At 45.4% G+C, this 22,899-nt stretch overlaps 1 protein-coding gene across 1 annotated transcript in view; it reads left to right on the forward strand.

Moving 5' to 3' along the window:
• LOC311104047 (uncharacterized protein) overlaps positions 1 to 22,899 on the forward strand; it is a 59,903-nt gene that overhangs the window by 34,740 nt on the left and 2,264 nt on the right. The window contains 6 exon segments of the mRNA XM_084145700.1: positions 10,523 to 10,758; positions 10,924 to 12,745; positions 12,967 to 13,140; positions 19,593 to 19,766; positions 21,420 to 21,593; positions 22,723 to 22,896. Of these exon segments, the coding sequence (XP_084001826.1) occupies positions 10,523 to 10,758; positions 10,924 to 12,745; positions 12,967 to 13,140; positions 19,593 to 19,766; positions 21,420 to 21,593; positions 22,723 to 22,896 (2,754 nt within the window).

Consider the following 22,899-nt stretch of genomic DNA (forward strand, 5'->3'; position numbering starts at 1 on the left):
CAATGCAATGAAAATGATATTCACCTGAAGTGCTGCTTGATTTGTGGCAGCGGCCTGAACTACGGAGTCAGGTGCTGTTGCCAGCCATATCTTTCCACCAGCACCGTACCATCCTCCAGTCCAACCAGCTGTGGGATGTTGACCCTTGTCACAGTGCTGTCCTTCACAACACCAGCAATCTCGGACAAAGTGTTCACTCTGGTGTTTCTGAAGCGCTGCTTGATGAGGCCGAAGCACCAGTCGGGGTTAAACTTGGTGTGGCCTGTGATCAGGAAGTGAAGGTCCAGGCTGTGGTGGAGCTTGTGCATGGTCCGCCAGGCACGATCTTGTTCTTGTTTTTGCCACTGCAGTTTTCACAATTCAGCTCCACACGTTTCCCCAACCCCGTAGTTGGTGGAGAAATTGTGCATGTAGTTGATGACTGCGCTGCTGCCTTTGCTGGATGACATGCCTTCATCAATCAAGTAGTTGACTTGTTGTGGTATTCATTCACAGCAGACACCAAACAAGACACACTTGCAAGGAATGAAAAAGTAGATGGGACCTGGCTGCATAGAGTCATAAGGATAGTGCACCTGCACACAACAACAAAATAACATTAAGATAAATTAAAATGAATTTTCTCACCCAGTCTGTCTTTACACAGCTCAGTGAAAGGTATTCACCTGCTTCCCATATATATATATAGACAGTACCAGTCCAAAGAATGAACACCTACTCATTCAAGGGTTTTTCTTCATTTTTACTATTTTTTACATTGTGGAATAATAGTGAAGAAATCAAAACTATGAAATAACACATATGGAATCACGTCGTCACAATAAAAGTGTTTAAAAAGATCAAACTATATTTTAGATTCTTCAAAGTAACCACCCTTTTCCTTGATGACAGCTTTACACACTCTTGGCATTCTCTCAACCGGCTTCACCTGGAATGCTTTTCCAACAGTCTTGAAGGAGTTCCCACATATGCTGAGCACTTGTTGGCTGGTTTTCCTTCACTCTGCAGTCCAACTCATCCCAAACCATCTCAAATGGGTTGAGGTCGGGTGATTGTGGAGGCCAGGTCATCTGATGCAGTACTCCCATCACTCTCTTTCTTGGTAAAATAGCCCTTACACAGCCTGGAGGTGGGTCGGGTCATTGTCCTGTTAAAAAACAAATGATAGTCCCACTAAGCGCAAACCAGATGGGATGGCGTATCGCTGCAGATTGCTGTGGTAGCCATGCTGGTTAAGTGTGCCTTGAATTCTAAATAAATCACAGACAGTGTCACCAGCAAAGCACCCCCACACCATCACACCTCCTCCTCCATGCTTCACGGTGGGAACCACACATGCAGAGATAATCCGTTCACCTACTCTGAGTCTCACAAAGACACGGCGGTTGGAACCAAAAATCTCACATTTTGACTCATGAGACCAAAGGACAGATTTCCACCGGTCTAATGTCCATTGCTCGTGTTTCTTGGCCCAAGCAAGTCTTATTGGTGTCCTTTTGTAGTGGTTTCTTTGCAGCAATTCAACCATGAAGGCCTGATTCTTGCAGTCTCCTCTGAACAGTTGATGTTGAGATGTATCTGTTACTTGAACTCTGTGAAGCATTTATTTGGGCTGCAATTTCTGAGGTGCAGTTAACTCTAATGAACTTATCCTCTGCAGCAGAGGTAACTCTGGGTCTTCCTTTCCTGTGGCGGTCCTCATGAAAGCCAGTTTAATCATAGCGCTTGATGGTTTTTGCCACTGCACTTGAAGAAACTTTCAAAGTTCTTGACATTTTCCGGATCGACTGACCTTTATATCTTAAAGTAATGATGGACTGTCGTTTCTCTTTGCTTATTTGAGCTGTTCTTGCCATAATATGGACTTGGTCTTTTACCAAATAGGGCTATCTTCTGTATACCACCCCTACTTTGTCACAACACAACTGATTGGCACAAACACATTAAGAAGGAAAGAAATTCCACAAATTAACTTTTAACAAGGCACACCTGTTAATTGAAATGCATTCCAGGTGACTATCTCATGAAGCTGGTTGAGAGAATGCCAAGAGTGTTTAAAGCTGTCATCAAGGCAAAGGGTGGCTAAAATATATTTGATTTGTTTAACACTTTTTGGGTTACTACATGATTCCATATGTGTTATTTCATAGTTTTGATGTCTTCACTATTATTAAAATAGTTAAAATTAAGAAAAACTCTTGAATGAGTAGTACTGACTGGTACTGTATGTATCTATCTATCTCCTTAATCAGTATAAAGGAGGAAATGTTGCTTACTTGTTGAGCAAAATCAAAGCTGTAATGCATCCTGATGTCGTTGCTTTCTGGTTCAGTAGGGCCTCCCAGAGAAAACTGCAGGTCTTGACAGGTGGTCTTGCAGTCAGCAACCATCTTCTGGTAGACAGACCCTCACTCTGAACAAGCAGGAGATGCTGCTCCTGCTTCTTCAGTTTGGCTGACTTAACAGCTTCTGGCAGATTGGCAGATCTGAAGACCTGATAGTTATTCCTCTGGCGCTGCCAGCACAGGTCTGTCCGTGGCTTAGTGCTTGAGATATGGGGCAGCAATTTTCTCCACAGATTCCTGAAGGAAGACAGCCCGACTACATGTACCTCTGGAAAATACAGAAATAATGTGAGATCAATAAAATTTGTGCCAATCATGTTGGAGGTAAATTAAACAATCAAAACATGTTGTTTATGTTTTACATGCTAAGTGTTGTCATTGATTCCTTGTAGAGACACCACACTGCTGCTTTTGTCACATGAGATGGCAGCAGCTTTCCACCAAAGTGTTTGTGTCCTGGGTGGCGTCCTGGTAATACTATTGCATTATCCTCTGCGTAGATGTTGATGAAGTTAACCACTCACTGCAAGTCCTCATGCTTCAGGTGTAACCTGCTTGGGCCAGCTCTCTTTTTGATGGGAGGCATTAGACCATTCTCCTTGTATGACTGGTGGAGGAGAGTCAGGCGTGTTCTACTGATGCTGAAAGACAAATTCCAGATACAAATATTGTAGCAATATTATACAATAGATTGCCGTAATCACCGTCAGACACACCTGGCTAACCTGATGTGTCATGTAATCATCTGGCAAAGTGGAGTCTTTGTTTAGACATGTAGCTAGCTAGATAGTTTAAGAATGGACCATAATCCCAATCCATAGAGTACTAGCAATACAAAAACCGATTGTCATAGCTAGCTAAAGTTAACCAAATAGGTTCAATGTTAGCTAGTTAACATTAGGCTATAACTAGCAATGCAAATGGCTTTCTGAGATAATATTACTACACAGGTCATACACGTAATGTTAGCTAGCGAGCCAGTCATCTAACATTAGCTAGCTAGCTAACAGTAAGCTTTAACTTGCAATGAAAACAACTTTCTGACAAAATTAGGAACATATAATATCTGAAACTGTAGCTAGACTCTTACCCCTATACATGGATGAACACTTCACGGCAGACTGCAACCCCTTTCATTAAATAAGACGTCCTGTGTTGTTTCCGTTTTGTTTGTACAGCTTGCTTGACCCATTGTGTCAAGTCACTCTATGGCATTGCACACTGACCGTGTCGTGTGCAATGCCATAAGAATCATCAGATCTTTCTCCCTCTCTGTCACGGATGCCACGGTTGCCTTAAAAAAAACTGCAGTAGAAAGGATTATCTACACATAACGAGCAGCTCATTTTATAGATAGAAGATGCTACACGGCAGACCAATCTGAAACTCATCTCTCGGCATGTCCAGCCCATTCATTATCTCAGCCAATCATGGCTAGCGGGAAGGTTCCTGTCTTTTTCTGTGGCTAAACCAACTAGGCTCGTGATTGAACAACTTTATTCGTATTTACAGATGGCATACAAGTTTGTTATTAAGGCACATGAACGTTCAAATGTTCCAGAAGGTATTTCTGCCCAAAAACAGCATTTTGATAAAAAAATATGTATATACGTTAAAATGCCTCTCCTGTGAAGTCGTGACCTGCAACATATGCCTAGTTTCCTGAAACGAGTCATATATAGCCTTGTTATTGTTATTTTATTGTGTTACTATTTCCTTGTATTTATTAGCACATTTTTTGCACTTTTTTGTAAATATTCTTTACATCCCGTGTGTAAAATTGCAGGAAATTAACTCTAAAACTTTTTTATCTTCGCTGTCAAGAGGGGAGGCGCTAAAATGTTTTGCTCGCAAGGTGTGAGGATGGATGTGGGTAAGCAGACCCACGAGCCACTGCGGCCCTCCATGATGAGTTCAGAGTGTTTGTGGCCCCCACCCCCATCAAAGTTGCCCATCCCTGGTACACACATTTTACAGAAAAACAGCGTCCCTTGCCGAACTGTATTCCAGCTAATAAATCCTGGCCGTACCACTTCCATGAGAAACACCGCGATTTTCAATTGATCACTGTAGTGGGGAACCCTCACCTTTTTGGTCTGGTGATGACATGCTCATCATGACGGGGCGGGGCTGGGCAATGGTGAGCTAGCTGAGCTGTGGAAGTTGAAGCAGTATCCATGCTAGCCTCCACATGGGCTGACAAACGACTCTGAAAGATTGGGCTTGGACAATGGAGGTAGTGGAGCAGGTGTTGTGTCTTTACTCTCCATCTGTGGCTTTTTGAAAAAGATACATGAGTGAACTTTATTTTGCCATAACTTGTGACTAGCTAGCTAGCTAGCACTAGTTCGCATTAACAAAGAATTGCAGAGTGTCAAAACAATTTGCCCACAGTTAGCTAGCTAGTAGGTACGTGTGTGGTGGCTTGGGTAGTGGTACCTCATTGCTGGAACCTCCTAATGCATTTCAAATTCATTTATTTCCATCACCCTTCCCAAAGAACCCTTGAGGAGCCCTCTTCTCTTAGTGTGGACATTATATACTTTTGAAGATATCTACAACTGTCACGCCCTGGCTCTGGGGACTCTTATATGTTGAGCCAGGGTGTTAGAGTATATGTGGAGTTTCTATGTGTTATTTTCTATGTTGTGTTCTAGTTCGTGTTTTCTATGTTGGCCAGGGTGGTTCCCAATCAGGGGCAGCTGATTCTCGTTGTCTCTGATTGGGAACCATACTTAGGCAGCCTGTTGTGCACTTATCATTTGTGGGATCTTGTTCCGTTTAGGTTTGTGTTGTATGACCGAGGACTTCATGTTTCGTTTTGTTGTGTTGTTGTATTGTGCAAAGTACGCATTAAAAGATGTACGCATATCACGCTTCGCCTTGGTCCGTTGCTTATAACGACCGTGACAGAAGATCCCACCATAACAGGACCAAGCAGCATGTCCAGGAGCAGACAGCCTGGACTTGGGAGGAGATCTTGGACGGGCAGGGATCCTGGACTTGGGAGGAAATCCAGGCCGGAATGGATCGCCGTCCGTGGGAGGAGACGGTGGAGGCGCGCCATAGAGAGGAGCAGCGGCGCCAACCGGGCCGTCGTCGGACAGGCGAGAGGCAACCCCAATATTTTTTTTTTGGGGGGGGCACACGGCATGGACGACGGGGCTGCTGGAGGCAGCTACAGGCTGGTTTGTGGATTAGGAGAGGAGGCCACCGGGTTTGGGGGGCTGGAAGGGAGGTTGACGGAGCCTAGAGGCAGAGCAGAGCCAACTCCCCGTACTCAGGCTAGGCAGCGTGAGACTGGGCAGGTTCCGAGGTATGCGGAGCTGCGTACTGTGCCACGAGTGGTCCGGCACAGTCCTGTACGTCCTGTGCTAGCACCACGCACGTGTCGTGCTAAGGTGGGCATGCAGCCAGGACGGAGTGTGCCGGCTCAACGCTCGTGGCCTCCAGTACCCTTCCTCGGTCCCGGATATCCTGCGCCAGTGCCACGTGCTGTAGTGCCAGTACGAGTACACAGCCCTGTACGTCCTGTGCTGATGCCTCACACAGAGTGTGTAAAAATAGGCATTCAGCCAGGACGGGTTGTGTCAGCTCTTCACTCCAGACCTCCAGTCCGTCTCCACAGCCCGGTCCGGCCTGTTCCTGCCTCTCGCATCAAGCCTGTGGTGCGCGTCGCCAGCCCGGCCCGGCCTGTTCCTGCTCCCCGCACCAAGCCTGTGGTGCGCGTCGCCAGCCCGGCCCGGCCTGTTCCTGCTCCCCGCACCAAGCCTGTGGTGCGCGTCGCCAGCCCGGCCCGGCCTGTTCCTGCCCCTCGCACCAAGCCTGTGGTGCGCGTCGCCAGCCCGGCCCGGCCTGTTCCTGCCCCTCGCACCAAGCCTGTGTTGCGCGTCGCCAGCCCGGCCCGGCCTGTTCCTGCTCCCCGCACCAAGCCTGTGGTGTGCGTCGCCAGCCCGGCCCGGCCTGTTCCTGCCCCTCGCACCAAGCCTGTGGTGCGCGTCGCCAGCCCGGCCCGGCCTGTTCCTGCTCCCCGCACCAAGCCTGTGGTGCGCGTCGCCAGCCCGGCCCGGCCTGTTCCTGCTCCCCGCACCAAGCCTGTGGTGCGCGTCGTCAGCCCGGTCCGGCCTGTTCCTGCTCCCCGCACCAAGCCTGTGGTGCGCGTCGTCAGCCCGGTCCGGCCTGTTCCTGCTCCCCGCACCAAGCCAGTGGTGCGGGGGGGGGGGGGGGGGGGGGGGGTAGAAGGATTACTTTATCCTATCCCAGGTGTTCCTTAAAGAGGTGGGGTTTCAAATGTCTCCGGAAGGTGGTGAGTGACTCCGCTGTCCTGGCGTCGTGAGGGAGCTTGTTCCACCATTGGGGTGCCAGAGCAGCGAACAGCTTTGACTGGGCTGAGCGGGAACTATGCTTCCGCAGAGGAAGGGGAGCCAGCAGGCCAGAGGTGGATGAACGCAATGCCCTCGCCTGGGTGTAGGGACTGATCAGAGCCTGAAGGTACGGAGGTGCCGTTCCCCTCACTGCTCCATAGGCAAGCACCATGGTCTTGTAACGGATGCGAGCTTCAACTGGAAGCCAGTGGAGTGTGCGGAGGAGGGGGGTGACGTGAGAGAACTTGGGAAGGTTGAACACCAGACGGGCTGCGGCATTCTGGATGAGTTGTAGGGGTTTAATGGCACAGGCAGGGAGCCCAGCCAACAGCGAGTTGCAGTAATCCAGACGGGAGATGACAAGTGCCTGGATTAGGACCTGTGCCGCTTCTTGTGTTAGGCAGGGTCGTGCTCTCCGAATGTTGTAGAGCATGAACCTGCAGGATCGGGTCACCGCCTTGATGTTGGCGGAGAACGACAGGGTGTTGTCCAGGGTCACGCCAAGGCTCTTCGCACTCTGGGAGGAGGACACAACGGAGTTGTCAACCGTGATGGCGAGATCATGGAACGGGCAGTCCTTCCCCGGGAGGAAGAGCAGCTCCGTCTTGCCAGGGTTCAGCTTGAGGTGGTGATCCGTCATCCATACTGATATGTCGGCCAGACATGCAGAGATGCGATTCGCCACCTGGTTATCAGAAGGGGGAAAGGAGAAGATTAGTTGTGTATCGTCAGCGTAGCAATGATAGGAGAGGCCATGTGAGGATATGACAGAGCCAAGTGACTTGGTGTATAGGGAGAAAAGGAGAGGGCCTAGAACTGAGCCCTGGGGGACACCAGTGGTGAGAGCACGTGGTGCGGAGACAGCTTCTCGCCACGCCACTTGGTAGGAGCGACCGGTCAGGTAGGACGCAATCCAGGAGTGAGCCGCGCCGGAGATGCCCAGCTCGGAGAGGGTGGAGAGGAGGATCTGATGGTTCACTGTATCAAAGGCAGCAGACAGGTCTAGAAGGACAAGAGCAGAGGAGAGAGAGTTAGCTTTAGCAGTGCGGAGAGCCTCCGTGACACAGAGAAGAGCAGTCTCAGTTGAATGACCAGTCCTGAAACCTGACTGGTTTGGATCAAGAAGGTCATTCTGAGAGAGATAGCAAGAGAGTTGGCTAAAGACGGCACGCTCAATAGTTTTGGAAAGAAAAGAAAGAAGGGATACTGGTCTGTAGTTGTTGACATCAGTGGGATCGAGTGTTGGTTTTTTGAGAAGGGGTGCAACTCTCGCTCTCTTGAAGACGGAAGGGACATGGCCAGCGGTCAAGGATGAGTTGATCAGCGAGGTGAGGTAGGGGAGAAGGTCACCGGAGATGGTCTGGAGAAGAGAGGAGGGGATGGGGTCAAGCGGGCAGGTTGTTGGGCGGCCTGCAGTCACTAGTCGCAAGATTTTATCTGGAGAGAGAGGGGAGAAAGAAGTCAAAGCATAGGGTAGGGCAGTGTGAGCAGGACCAGCAGTGTCATTAGACTTAACAAACGAGGATCGGATGTCGTCAACCTTCTTTTCAAAGTGGTTGACAAAGTCATCCACAGAGAGGGAGGGGGGGGGGGGGGGGGGGGGAGGATTCAGCAGTGAGGAGAATGTGGCAAAGAGCTTCCTAGGGTTAGAGGCAGATGCTTGGAATTTAGAGTGGTAGAAAGTGGCCTTAGCAGCAGAAACAGATGAAGAAAATGTAGAGAGGAGGGAGTGAAAAGATGCCAGGTCGGCAGGGAGTTTAGTTTTCTTCCATTTCCGCTCAGCTGCCCGGAGCTCTGTTCTGTGAGCTCGCAATGAGTCATCAAGCCACAGAGCTGGAGGGGAGGACCGAGCCGGCCGGGAGGATAGGGGACACAGGGAGTCAAAGGATGCAGAAAGGGAGGAGAGGAGGGTTGAGGAGGCAGAATCAGGAGATTGGAGGGAGAAGGATTGAGCAGAGGGAAGAGATGATAGGATGGAAGAGGAGAGAGTAGTGGGAGAGAGAGAGCGAAGGTTGCGGCGGCGCGTTACCATCTGTGTAGGGGCAGAGTGAGTAGTGTTGGAGGAGAGCGAGAGAGAAAAGGATACAAAGTAGTGGTCGGAGACATGGAGGGGAGTTGCAGTGAGATTAGTAGAAGAGCAACATCTAGTAAAGATGAAGTCAAGCGTATTGCCTGCCTTGTGAGTGGGGGGGATGGTGAGAGGGTGAGGTCAAAAGAGGAGAGGAGTGGAAAGAAGGAGGCAGAGAGAAATGAGTCAAATGTAGACGTGGGGAGGGTGAGCCATCCTCAGGAAAGGAACTTATCAAGGCGTCAAGCTCATTGATGAACTCTCCAAGGGAACCTGGAGGGCGATAGATGACAAGGATATTAAGCTTAAATGGGCTAGTGACTGTGACAGCGTGGAATTCAAATGAGGAGATAGACAGATGGGTTAGGGGAAAAATTGAGAATGACCACTTGGGAGAGATGAGGATTCCTGTGCCACCACCCCTCTGACCAGATGCTCTCGGGGTATGCGAGAACACATGGTCAGACGAGGAGAGAGCAGTAGGAGTAGCAGTGTTTTCAGTGGTAATCCATGTTTCCGTCAGTGCCAGGAAGTCGAGGGACTGGAGGGTGGCATAGGCTGGGATGAAGTCAGCCTTGTTGGCGGCAGAACGGCAGTTCCAGAGGCTGCCTGAGACCTGGAACTCCAGGTGTGTGGTGCGTGCAGGGACCACCAGGTTAGAGAGGCAGCAGCCACGCGGTGTGAGGCGTTTGTGTAGCCTGTGCGGAGAGGAGAGAACAGGGATAGGCAGAGGCATAGTTGACAGGCTGCAGCAGATGGCTACAATAATGCAGAGGAGATCGGGATGAAATGAACTAAACATCAGGGAAAGGAGAGAGCAGGCCTCCCTCACCAAAAAAAAAAATATATATAACTCTCCCAACTTCCACTTCAGAAACTATAATTGTTTCACTGAACCACCCGAGTAAAACTCTCCCAACTTCCACTTTAGAAATTAGAATTGTTGTAAACTACAGCAGACTGTTATCAGTAGCTGTAATTAAGTACAGCAGCTACCAACCACCTAACGTTAATGCCTCGGATGAGGTTAGAAAAACAGCTGAATGGTAGCAGCTAGCTGGCTCAATCACAGGTACTCTTAAGCATGAAATAACATTGGAAACAATTAACCATAGTTGCAAAAAGTTACCAGTAGCTACCCGCTAGCTAGCTAGCTTTGTTGGTCCAAGTAGTGGGTAGGCTAGCCTCGTGCTTCGCCGGAGTCCGCCGAATACAGTCCTTACCTACAATAATTACCTACAATAACCTTCAATAACTACCTGAGTAAGCTACCTATAATACCAAACTACAATACCTACCTACAATCTAAATACATGGTTTAAGCTTAACTCAACACCATATAAGAAGCCAAGCTTACCTTTCATAACGCAGCAACGATTAAACGTTGGGTAGCTAGCACAAAGATATTGTATTTAGCTACCACAGCCTGCTGGTAGTGTTGGCTGGCTAGCAATGGCTACTGTGTTGACTTTGTTTGAAAAACGGCGTCGCTGCGAACGAATGTAGCTGGCTAAAAGGATATTGTTTTTAGTTGCAACCGTTGCTAATAGCAACTCGCCAGCTAATCCAGGAGGTGAGTTAGCTAGCTAGCTTCGTGCTACATCCGGCACCGCCGAATACAAAAGTAACCTACAATAACTACAGGCAGTGTAGTTATTTACCTCTGTAGTGGATGGTTTACTCTGTTAGAGGATCAGTATTAACATCTACAAGTCTCTCTCTCTCTCTCTCCTTTATCTCTGTAGTGGATGGTCTACTCTGCCAGAGGATCAGTCCAGGTGTGCAGTGTGTCAGCAGGTGCTGAGGGATCCAGTCTCTATCACCTGTGGACACAGGTTCTGCAGACAGTGCATCACCAGATACTGGGAGAAACCTGCTCCTTCAGGAGACTATGACTGTCCTCAGTGTAGAAAGAGATCCAGAACACATCCTGTTCTACAGCACCTGAGTGAACCCAATGATGCAAGAGGCTCTGAAATCAGTAAGACTACTTGTACACGTGTGCTAAGTCAATACCACAATATGATTTAAAGTAGTTAACTACAATAAGATGAGATAGTATAAGTTACTGTAGTTGTGGAAGGCCCACTTTTCATCCTGTCAATGAATGTGTCTGATAGACATCCTTTTGACTCTTCCCTTGTAGTGGATGACAGCCTGCAGAGAGCTATAGTAAACCATAAAGACAGTCTGAAAAGGAGGTATGAATGTGTGATAGAAGGCATTAAAAAAGCAGGAAATCAAACTCCCCTCAATAGGATTTACACAGAGCTCTACATCACAGAAGGAAAGAGCGAAGGGGTTAACAATGAACATGAGGTTTGGCAGCTAGAGACAGCACCCAGGACACCAACCTCACATGACACAGCAATCCACTGCAATGACATCTTTAAACCCTTACCTGGCCAAGAGAGAAGCATCAGAACTGTGCTGACGAAGGGCATCGCTGGCATCGGAAAAACAGTCTCTGTCCAGAAGTTCATCCTTGACTGGGCTGAAGGGAAGGCAAACCAAGATGTGGAAATCATATTTGTGCTTCCTTTCCGGGAGCTGAACTTGATCAAAGATCTCCAGTACAGTCTTCTCAGACTTTTAATTGACTTCCACACGAAACTAAACATAGGCAATGCAAAGAAACTCACTGCCTGTAAAGCTATGTTCATCTTTGATGGTTTGGATGAAAGCAGACTTCCATTGGATTTCCAGTGCAATAAAATGGTGTCTGATGTCACACAGACATCATCTGTAGATGTTCTGCTGACAAACCTCATCAAGGGGAATCTGCTTCCCTCTGCTCTCCTTTGGATAACCTCCCGACCAGCAGCAACTAATCAGATCCCCCTTCAGTGTGTTGACCAGGTGACAGAGGTACGAGGGTTCAATGACCCACAGAAGGAGGACTACTTCAGGAAGAGATTCAGTGATGAGGACCTGGCCAGCAAAATCATCTCACACATAAAGACATCAAGGAGCCTCCACATCATGTGCCACATGCCAGTTTTCTGTTGGATTTCTGCAATAGTCCTTGAACACATGTTGAGCACAGACAAGAGGAGAGAGATGCCCACGACTCTGACTGAGATGTTCACACACTTCGTGCTCATTCAGACCAACCTGAAGAACCAGAAGTATCATGGAAGAGATGAGATGGATCAAGAGGAGCTCATGGAGTCGCATAAGGAAGTTCTTCTGAAGCTGGGGAAGCTGGCATTTGAAAATCTGGAGAAGGGTAATCTCATGTTCTATGAAGAAGACCTGAGAGAGTACGGCATTGATGTCAAAGAAGCGTCAGTGTACTCAGGAGTGTGCACACAAATCTTTAAAGAAGAGTCTGTGTTACTTCAGAGAGAGTCTGTGTTTTTTCAGAGAGTGGTGTACTGCTTTGTGCATCTGAGCATTCAGGAGTTTCTCTCAGCTGTCTACATGTACCATTGTTACACAACCAAGAACATGGATGCACTGAAGCCCTTCCTCAAGAGAAAGTCTAGAGCTGCGTCTGAAGAGCTAACCTTGCATGAGCTGCTGAAGAGTACCGTGGATAAAGCCTTGGAGAGCAAGAACGGACACCTGGACCTCTTTGTCCGCTTCCTTCATGGCATGTCACTGGAGTCCAATCAGAAACTCCTACGAGGTCTGGTGACACAGACAGAAAGCAGTCCAGAGAGCATCCAGAAAACAATCCGATCCCTTAAGGTGATGCAGAGGAAGAACATCTCCCCTGAGAGGTGGATCAATCTCTTCCACTGTCTGATAGAGATGAAAGACCATTCAGTACAGGAGGAAATCCAAGAGTACTTGAGGTCAGAGAAAAGATCTGTAAACCTCACACTTGCTCAGTGTTCAGCGCTGGCCTACATGCTGCAGATATCAGAGGAGGTTCTGGATGTGTTTGACCTGAAAGAATACAAGACAACACAGGAGGGTCGTAGGAGACTGCTCCCAGCTGTGAGGTGCCGCAGAAAGGCTCTGTAAGTACTCCAACTTTACTGTATGTAGGAACAGCAGTATTTTCATTAGCTGACTAAAGTTATATCATCTGAAACTCTTGAACATATTGTAATACAAACTGATCAGAAAGTAATGCACTGCGTACATATTAGTCGGGCAGGGGTAACAGTGTAAGCAGGGGAAGCTAAGCGTAACGTTATAATACAACCTGTCTCTCAAGGTATTTACTCTGTGTTGACAGACTCACTGGCTGTAAACTCACAGACACATCCTGTGAAGTGTTGGCCTCAGTTCTCAGCTCAAACTCCTCATATCTGAGAGAGCTGGATCTGAGTAACAATGACCTGAAGGATTCAGGAGTGAAGCTTCTCTATGCTGGACTGGGAAATCCCCACTGTAAACTGGAGACTCTGAGGTCAGTATTCCTGTAGTTGATGAGAAAATCCATGTGTTTCCAATAAGAGTGTGGGACCTTAATTGAGTGTCTTTTATTTTGATAGCGGGTGCTGTGGCTCTGGGTTGAAACAGCATGGGTTGCTGGGATAGCTCTTCGGTTTAGAGTTTGTTACCATTGCAGTAGGGAATAATATTTTCTTCAGAATCTAGCAGACCAATTTTCTTTCCCTAGAAAATTGCACCTTGTGGTATAACTTTTCATTTACCAAATAAAAAACTGAAGTTATTTTAGTTTCCATCAAATGTTTTATTCTGTCGATGGTTTAGCCACAAAGTCTAGCGATAACATAACATTTTCCCACTGGTCTTGGCACATAATAATAATAATATGCCATTTAGCAGACGCTTTTATCCAAAGCGACTTACAGTCATGCGTGCATACATTTTTTTTTTTTTTTTTGTGTATGGGTGGTCCCGGGGATCGAACCCACTACCTTAGCGTTACAAGCACCGTGCTCTACCAGCTGAGCTACAGAGGACCACATGCACTCTAGCCAACAGCTCACAGATACAGTGCAGAGGGTTCATGATGAGATTAGAGCAATATCATTTATATTTGTCAACTGGCAGCCAAGCATCGATCATTGTGTCATCAGTTTAAGTGTTAGGATTTTTATATATAAATATATTAACATCAAGCTCATCACTGTGCACTTTCACAAACCTGTGAAGTTAATCATAATTTATTTAATCTGTAGCCTAATAAACTGCATGATTTTCCAAGTCCTAGTGGGATTTCATGTGGCTGTAGTTTATTTCGACCTCATGGTTATTCTAGCCAGGGGCGCAACTATGGTTTTAGAAGTGGGGGGGACATAATAATGCACTGCTCAAAAAAATAAAGGGAACACTTAAACAACACAATGTAACTCCAAGTCAATCACACTTCTGTGAAATCAAACTGTCCACTTAGGAAGCAACACTGATTGACAATACATTTCACATGCTGTTGTGCAAATGGAATAGACAACAGGTGGAAATTATAGGCAATTAGCAAGACACCCCCCAATAAAGGACTGGTTTTGCAGGTGGTGACCACAGACCACTTCTCAGTTCCTATGCTTCCTGGCTGATGTTTTGGTCACTTTTGAATGCAGGTGGTGCTTTCACTCTAGTGGTAGCATGAGACGGAGTCTACAACCCACACGTGGCTCAGGTAGTGCAGCTCATCCAGGATGGCACATCAATGCGAGCTGTGGCAAGAAGGTTTGCTGTGTCTGTCAGCGTAGTGTCCAGAGCATGGAGGCGCTACCAGGAGACAGGCCAGTACATCAGGAGACGTGGAGGAGGCCGTAGGAGGGCAACAACCCAGCAGCAGGACTGCTACCTCCGCCTTTGTGCAAGGAGGAGCAGGAGGAGCACTGCCAGAGCCCTGCAAAATGACCTCCAGCAGGCCACAAATGTGCATGTGTCTGCTCAAACGGTCAGAAACAGACTCCATGAGGGTGGTATGAGGGCCCGACGTCCACAGGTGGGGGTTGTGCTTACAGCCCAACACCGTGCAGGACGTTTGGCATTTGCCAGAGAACACCAAGATTGGCAAATTCGCCACTGGCGCCCTGTGCTCTTCACAGATGAAAGCAGGTTCACACTGAGCACATGTGACAGACGTGACAGAGTCTGAAGACGCCGTGGAGAACGTTCTGCTGCCTGCAACATCCTCCAGCATGACCGGTTTGGCGGTGGGTCAGTCATGGTGTGGGGTGGCATTTCTTTGGGGGGCCGCACAGCCCTCCATGTGCTCGCCAGAGGTAGCCTGACTGCCATTAGGTACCGAGATGAGATCCTCAGACCGCTTGTGAGACCATATGCTGGTGCGGTTGGCCCTGGGTTCCTCCTAATGCAAGACAATGCTAGACCTCATGTGGCTGGAGTGTGTCAGCAGTTCCTGCAAGAGGAAGGCATTGATGCTATGGACTGGCCCGCCCGTTCCCCAGACCTGAATCCAATTGAGCACATCTGGGACATCATGTCTCGCTCCATCCACCAACGCCACGTTGCACCACAGACTGTCCAGGAGTTGGCGGATGCTTTAGTCCAGGTCTGGGAGGAGATCCCTCAGGAGACCATCCGCCACCTCATCAGGAGCATGCCCAGGCGTTGTAGGGAGGTCATACAGGCACGTGGAGGCCACACACACTACTGAGCCTCATTTTGACTTGTTTTAAGGACATTACATCAAAGTTGGATCAGCCTGTAGTGTGGTTTTCCACTTTAATTTTGAGGGTGACTCCAAATCCAGACCTCCATGGGTTGATAAATTTGATTTCCATTGATAATTTTTGTGTGATTTTGTTGTCAGCACATTCAACTATGTAAAGAAAAAAGTATTTCATAAGATTATTTCATTCATTCAGATCTAGGATGTGTTATTTTAGTGTTCCCTTTATTTTTTTGAGCAGTGTATATATATATATTTTTTTATCTGGTCGGATAAACACTCCAAACAGCCTACCCGACCGCTCGGAGGCGTCCGCATGGTAGTTTTATATCACGTTCCAATGATAAAACTGGGGGGGACAAAAATGCAATTTCAGAATGTGTTGTGCCCCTGATTCTAGAAACAATTGCACATCAAAGCGTTTCCACTGAAAGCCATTTGAACGTAAACTTTTAAAACAAATAAAAATGCATTTTTTGGCAGAAATGCATTCGGGAACATATGATCTTTCATGTGCCTTAATAACAAACGTGTATGCCATCTGTAAATACTAATATAATTGTTAAATTACGAGCCTAGTTGGTTTAGCCATGGAAAAAGACAGCAACCTTCCCCCTAGCCATGATTGGCTGAGATAATGAGTGGGCTGGACATGCCGAGAGATGAGTTCGGATTGGTCTGCCATGTAGCACGCTTCTGTCTATAATATGAGCTGGTCAGTATGTGTAGGTAATCGGCTTTTTTGAAAGATATCACGTAGTAGAACTGCATAAGTGTTGCTCTCCACTTTCTGGGGGACCGAGTTTTCAAATCAGTGGAATTAGAGTATGATAGCCAAGGAGACAGAGAATATTCTGGCGTTTGATTGCAAATATGCAGACGGAGTCGAAAAGAGAACACACAGAAGGCTATTGTATAAAACACCTGTCTCTGGATTACATCTTCAAACTAAGGGAAACCATGGCATCTGTGACAGAGAGGGAGAAGCGTCCATCCATGTATAAGGGTAAGATAGTCTAGCTAGCTACATTTTCAGATATTACATGTTTCTAATTTTGTCAGAAAGTTGTTTTCATTTCAAGTGAAAGTGTTCTGTTAGCTAATTAGCAAACATTAGCTGGCTGGCTAGCTAACGTTACGTGTATGATCTGTGTAGTAATAATATTGGAATCTCAGAGCCATTTGCATTGCTAGTTATAGCCTAATGTTAGCTAGCTACCATTGAACCTGGTTGGTTAGCTACCTGCAGATTCATGCAGGGTAGTAAAGTTATGAGTTGGGATTATGGTTCATTGTTTAGCTAGCTAGCTACATGTCTAAACAAAAGACTCCACTATGCAAGTAACTATTTCAAAATAATGTTTATGATGTCACTGCGACAACTATCGATATGTACACTACCAGTCAAAAGTTTGACCTACTCATTCAAGGGTTTTTCTTTATTTATGACTATTTTCTACATTGTAGAATAATAGTGAACACATCAAAACTATGAAATAACACATATGGAATCATGTAGTAACCAAAAAAGTGTTAAACATCTAAATATATTTTATATTTGAGATTATTCAAATAGCCACCCTTTGCCTTGATGACAGCTTTGCACACTCCTGACATTCTCTCAACCAGCTTCATGAGGTAGTCACCTGGAATGCATTTCAATTAACAGGTGTGCCTTCTTAAACGTTCATTTGTGGAATTTCTTCCCTTCTTAATGCGTTTGAGGGGGGGTATACAGAAGATAGCCCTATTTGGTAAAAGAACAAGTCCATATTATGGCAAGAACAGCTCAAATAAGCAAAGAGAAATGACAGTCCATCATTACTTTAAGACATGAAGGTCAGTCAATACGGAAAATGTCAAGAACTTTGAAAGTTTCTTCAAGGCAGTCGCAAAAACCATCAAGCGCTATGAAGAAACTGGCTCTCATGAGGACCACCACAGGAATGGAAGACCCAGAGTTACCTCTGCTGCAGAGGATAAGTTCATTAGAGTTACCAGCCTTAGAAATTGCATCCCAAAAAAATGCTTCACTGAGTTCAAGTAACAGACACATCTCAACATCAACTGTTCAGAGGAGACTGTGTGAATCAGGCCTTCATGGTCGAATTGCTGCCAAGAAACCACTACTAAAGGACACCAAGAAAAAGAAGAGACTTCCTTGGGCCAAGAAACACGAGCAATGGACATTAGACCGGTGGAAATCTGTCCTTTGGTCTGAATTCCAAATTGGAGATTTTTGGTTCCAACCACTGTGTCTTTGTGAGACGCGGTGTGGGTGAATGGATGATCTCCGCATGTGTATTTCTCACCGTGAAGCATGGAGGAGGAAGTGTTATGGTGTGGGGGTGCTTTGCTTAAGCATAATGCAGCGATACGCCATCCCATCTGGTTTGGGCTTAGTGGGACAATCATTTGTTTTTCAACAGGACAATGACCCAACACACCTCCAGGCTGTGTAAGGGCTATTTGACCAAGAAGAAGAGTGATGGAGTGCTGCATCAGATGACCTGGCCTCCACAATCCCCCGACCTCAACCCAATTGAGATGGTTTGGGATGAGTCAGACCGCAGAGTGAAGGAAAAGCAGCCAACAAGTGCTCAGTATATGTGGGAACTCCTTCAAGACTGTTGGTAAAGCATTCCAGGTGAAGCTGATTGAGACAATGCCAAGAGTGTGCAAAGCTGTTATCAAGGCAAATGGTGGCTATTTGAAGAATCTGAAATATAAAATCTATTTAGATTTGTTTAACACTTTTTTGGTTACTACATGATTCCATATGTGTTATTTCATAGTTTTCATGTCTTCACTATTATTCTACAATGTAGAAAATAGTAAAAATAAAGAAAAACCTTTGAATGAGTAGGTGCTCTAAAACTTTTGACTGGTAGTGTACTGGTAAATTCGCTCCTTCTATCTACTCCGATTTCAGAGCACTCTCATCTGAGTGTGCCAGAGCGCAGAATAAATGACGAATTTACGAATGCTCAACACCTGTTGAATATGGGCGGTGTCAGTAAACTTTGGCAAAAAAGCGTAATTAAATTGTTGCCAGCAGCACAGTTGCAGTTAACGACGCATGAAAACAGCCTAACCAGCTCTGCTAGGGCGAGTAAAATGAACTGTTCTCTCATTTGTGTCTGGAAGTAGCTAGCAAGCTAGCCAACGTTAGCCAGTTAGCTTTCGTGCTTTTCTGCTGTTGTTTGGTCAGAACACTCTGATCAACCCTACTTTTCGTCCAGGGCGTCCAGTGTGCGCTCTGATCGCTCCGAGAGCAAAACGCTCTGAATTTACGAATGCCCGGAGCACGCTCTGGTACTCCAGATTAAATTTACGAACACACCCGTAGTATAAACCAGCCATAGTGTGAAATCTTTGGTTGTTTAGTACATAGCCTCACACTTGAATCCTTAAAGAGATGGGTGTGGCTAAAGCTTAAAAGGGTGTGAACTATGCTGAATGGGTGTAGACAAAGAAAAGCTCTCCAGTAGGTACCAAAACATTGAAGGTCCATTTTCTCAAAAGTGAGGTTACAAGTTTATCATCTTTCAAAACAGAATTACTTTCCAATTGTTCCTCAACTGTAGTGTGTGATATACCATGTTCTTGCTCTGAGTCTCTACTTTTATCCGATGTAAAAAACAGCACTTCAAATTTTGCTACATAAGACCGAATCGAGCCGGTCGGTCACATTTGGTTGACTGTGAATTTAACGTGAAATGAATAACAAATGTCACCATGTCTTTGGATTTAGGTGAAATGTTGGGTTCAAAAATACAAAATGCCCTTACTTTGATGACTTTTTGCGAATGTCACCCCTTTGAATCAATCAGTTTTTGCCCGGCGTGGCATGACTGTTTTATCAGAAATGTACTTTACTTGAATAAAAATAGTTGGATGGAAACAAGGTTATTGGCTGACTAGATTTTCTATCAGCTGAAAACTCTTGAAGAAATTTTAATACGAACCGATTAGAAAATGCATTGAGCCATGTATGCACTTTAGTTGTGTCTGGGTAATAGTGTAAGCTAAGCATTATAAAGCATGTAAATGCGGTTTACGCATCTTTTTCATTTTGTGTGAGCATGTATGCATCTTTTGTCTGAAAATGCATTGAAGTATATGGGGAGCTTTACTTTATTTTCTGTTAACAGCAATCAGCATTTACCCAACACCCACCATTTTTTTTATCACTACATCACGGATTACAATACAACCTGTCTCTCATGGTATTTACTCTGTGTTGACAGACTCACTGGCTGTAAACTCACAGACACATCCTGTGAAGTGTTGGCCTCAGCTCTCAGTTCAAACTCCTCACATCTGAGAGAGCTGGATCTGAGTAACAATGACCTGAAGGATTCAGGAGTGAAGGTGCTCTCTGCTGGACTGGGGAATCCACAATGTCAACTGGAGACTCTGAGGTCAGTGTTCCTGTGTTTTGTCATTAAGGGATAACTATTCACCAGATCTGAGTGTTAACAAACTCAGCATTATACTCAATACAATGTAAATCTGACACCTCAGTATATGTAGACTTTGCTTAAACTCTACAGTTTTAAATGTCCAATGCAGCCATTTTTATCTCAATATCAAATCATCTCCGGTTAAGTACCTTACAGTGATTGTTTTCAATTAAAATTGTAAAAAGAAACAAAAAATGGCTTTAGTATAGAATTATCTAATTTGTAAAAAATAAATATGTAGCGTACAATATACTCTATATATACAAAAGTATGTGGACACCCCTTCAAATTAGTGGATTTGGCTAATTAAGCCACAACTGTTGCTGACAGGTGTATTAAATCGAGCACACAGCCAATCTCCACAGACAAACATTGGCAGTAGAATGGCCTTACTGAATAGCTCAGTGACTTTCAACGTGGCACCGTCATAGGATGCCAAAAAGTCAGTTCATCAAAATTTGGCCCTGCTAGAGCTGCCCCGGTCAACTGTAAGTGCTGTTATTGTGAAGTGGAAACGTCTAGAAGTAACGACGACTCAGCCGCGAAGTGGTAGGCCAAACAAGCTCACAGAACGGGACTGACGAATGCTGAAGCGCGTAACGTTTAAAAATGGTCTGTCCTCAGTTGCAACACTCACTACCGAGTTCCAAACTGCCTCTGTAAGGAACGTCAGCACAAGAACTGTCCGTCGGGAGCTTCATGAATTGGGTTTCCATGGCCGAGTAGCCTAAGATCACCATGCGCGATGCCAAGTGTCGGCTGGAGTGGTGTAAAGCTTGCCACCATTGGACTCTGGAGCAGTGGAAACTCGTTCTCTGGAGTGATGAATCACGCTTCATCATCTGGCAGTCTGACTGACGAATCTGGGTTTGGCGTATGTCAGGAGAACGCTACCAGCCTGAATGCACAGTGCCAACTGTAAAGTTTGGTGGAGGAGGAATAATGGTCTGGGGCTGTTTTCATGGTTCAGGCCCCTTAGTTCCAGTGAAGGGAAATATTAATGCTGATGCATACAACGACATTTTAGACGATTCTGTGCTTCCAACTTTGTGGCAACAGTTTGGGGAAGGCCCTTTCCTGTTTCAATATGACAATGCCCCCGTGTACAAAGTGAGGTCAATACAGAAATGGTTTGTCAAGATCGGTGTGGAAGAACATGACTGACCTGCACAAAACCCTGACATCAACCCCATCGAATACCTTTAGGAGGAATTGGAACGCAGACTGCGAGCCGTGCCTAACTGCCCAACATCAGTGCCCGACCTCACTAATGCTCTTGTGGCTGAATGGAAAGATCCCCACAGCATTGTTCCAACATCTAGTGGAAAGCCTTCCCAGAAGAGTAGAGGCTGTTATAGCAGCAAAGGGGAGCCCACTCCATATGAATGCCCATGATTTTGGAATTAGATGTTCGATGAGCAGGTGTCCACATATTTTTGGTCATGTATAGTGTAGCTCAGTATTTGTATTATTTATTTTATAGTATTTTTTTGCTCATCTTTATCAATAATTCAGGACCCCACTGAATATAAATATATACAGCTGCCACTCTCTCTTTTCACCACCAAAGAATTGCAGTGTGATTTTGAAATCATGTTAAACTCTCTGCAGGTTGTCACTCTGTGAAGTCACAGAGGAAGGCTGTGCTTCTCTTGGCTCAGCTCTGAGGTCAAACCCCTCACACCTGAGAGAGCTGGATCTGAGTAACAATGACCTGAAGGATTCAGGAGTGAAGCTGCTCTCTGCTGGACTGGGGAATCCCCACTGTAAACTGGAGACTCTGAGGTCAGTATTTCTGTAGTTGGTCAACAAGTGATAACTTTTCACCAGATCTACATGTTAACAAAGGGCCAAAATACACAATACAATGCCAATCTGATACCTCACCATCTGACCTACATACATTATGCAGTATAGTATATGGAGCCATACATTATGCAGTATAGTATATAGAGACATACATTATATAGTATATGAAGCCATACATTATACAGTATAGTATATAGAGCCATACATTATATAGTATATGAAGCCATACATTATACAGTATAGTATATGGAGCCATACATTATGCAGTTTAGTATATAGAGCCATACATTATACATTATACAGTATAGTATATAGAGACATACATTATATAATATATGAAGCCATACATTATGCTGTATAGTATATGGAGCCATACATTATACAGTATAGTATATAGAGCCATACATTATACATTATACAGTATAGTATATGGAGCCATACATTACGCATTATAGTATATGAAGCCATACATTTTCCTGTATAGTATATGGAGCCTTACATTATCAGTATAGTATATGGAGTCATAAATTATGCAGTATAGTATATGGAGCCATACATTATACATTATACAGTATAGTATATGAAGCCATACATTATATGTTATAGTATATGGAGCCATACATTATACAGTATAGTATATGGAGCCATACATTACATAGTATATGGAGCCATACATTATATAGTATATGGAGCCATACATTATACAGTATAGTATATGGAGCCATACATTATATAGTATATGAAGCCATACATTATACAGTATAGTATATGAAGCCATACATTATATAGTATATGAAGCCATACACTATACAGTATAGTATATGGAGCCATACATTACATAGTATATGAAGCCATACATTATACGGTATAGTATATGGAGCCATACATTATACAGTATAGTATATGGAGCCATATATTATATAGTATATGAAGCCATTTACTTTTTGAAAATGTGTAAAATGTTCTCAATCTCTACATAAGATATTGTAAAGATAAATCAGTTTATGGATGGATTTGGCAGGGGACAGAACTATTTCTGAAAGTTGCAAAATATACAGTATACAGCTGCCACTCTTTCTTTTCAAAATTATTTTTCTCTTTGCAGGCTGTCAGGCTGTCTAGTCACAGAGGAAGGCTGTGCTTCTCTGGTGTCAGCTCTGAGGTCAAACCCCTCACACCTGAGAGAGCTGGACCTGAGCTACAATCACCCAGGAGACTCAGGAGTCAGAATGCTCTCTGCTGGACTGGAGGATCCACTCTGCAGACTGGAGAAACTCAAGTA

This window comes from Coregonus lavaretus (genome assembly GCF_964263955.1).
Source record: "Coregonus lavaretus genome assembly, chromosome: 28".
In the NCBI taxonomy this organism is placed as follows: domain Eukaryota; kingdom Metazoa; phylum Chordata; class Actinopteri; order Salmoniformes; family Salmonidae; genus Coregonus; species Coregonus lavaretus.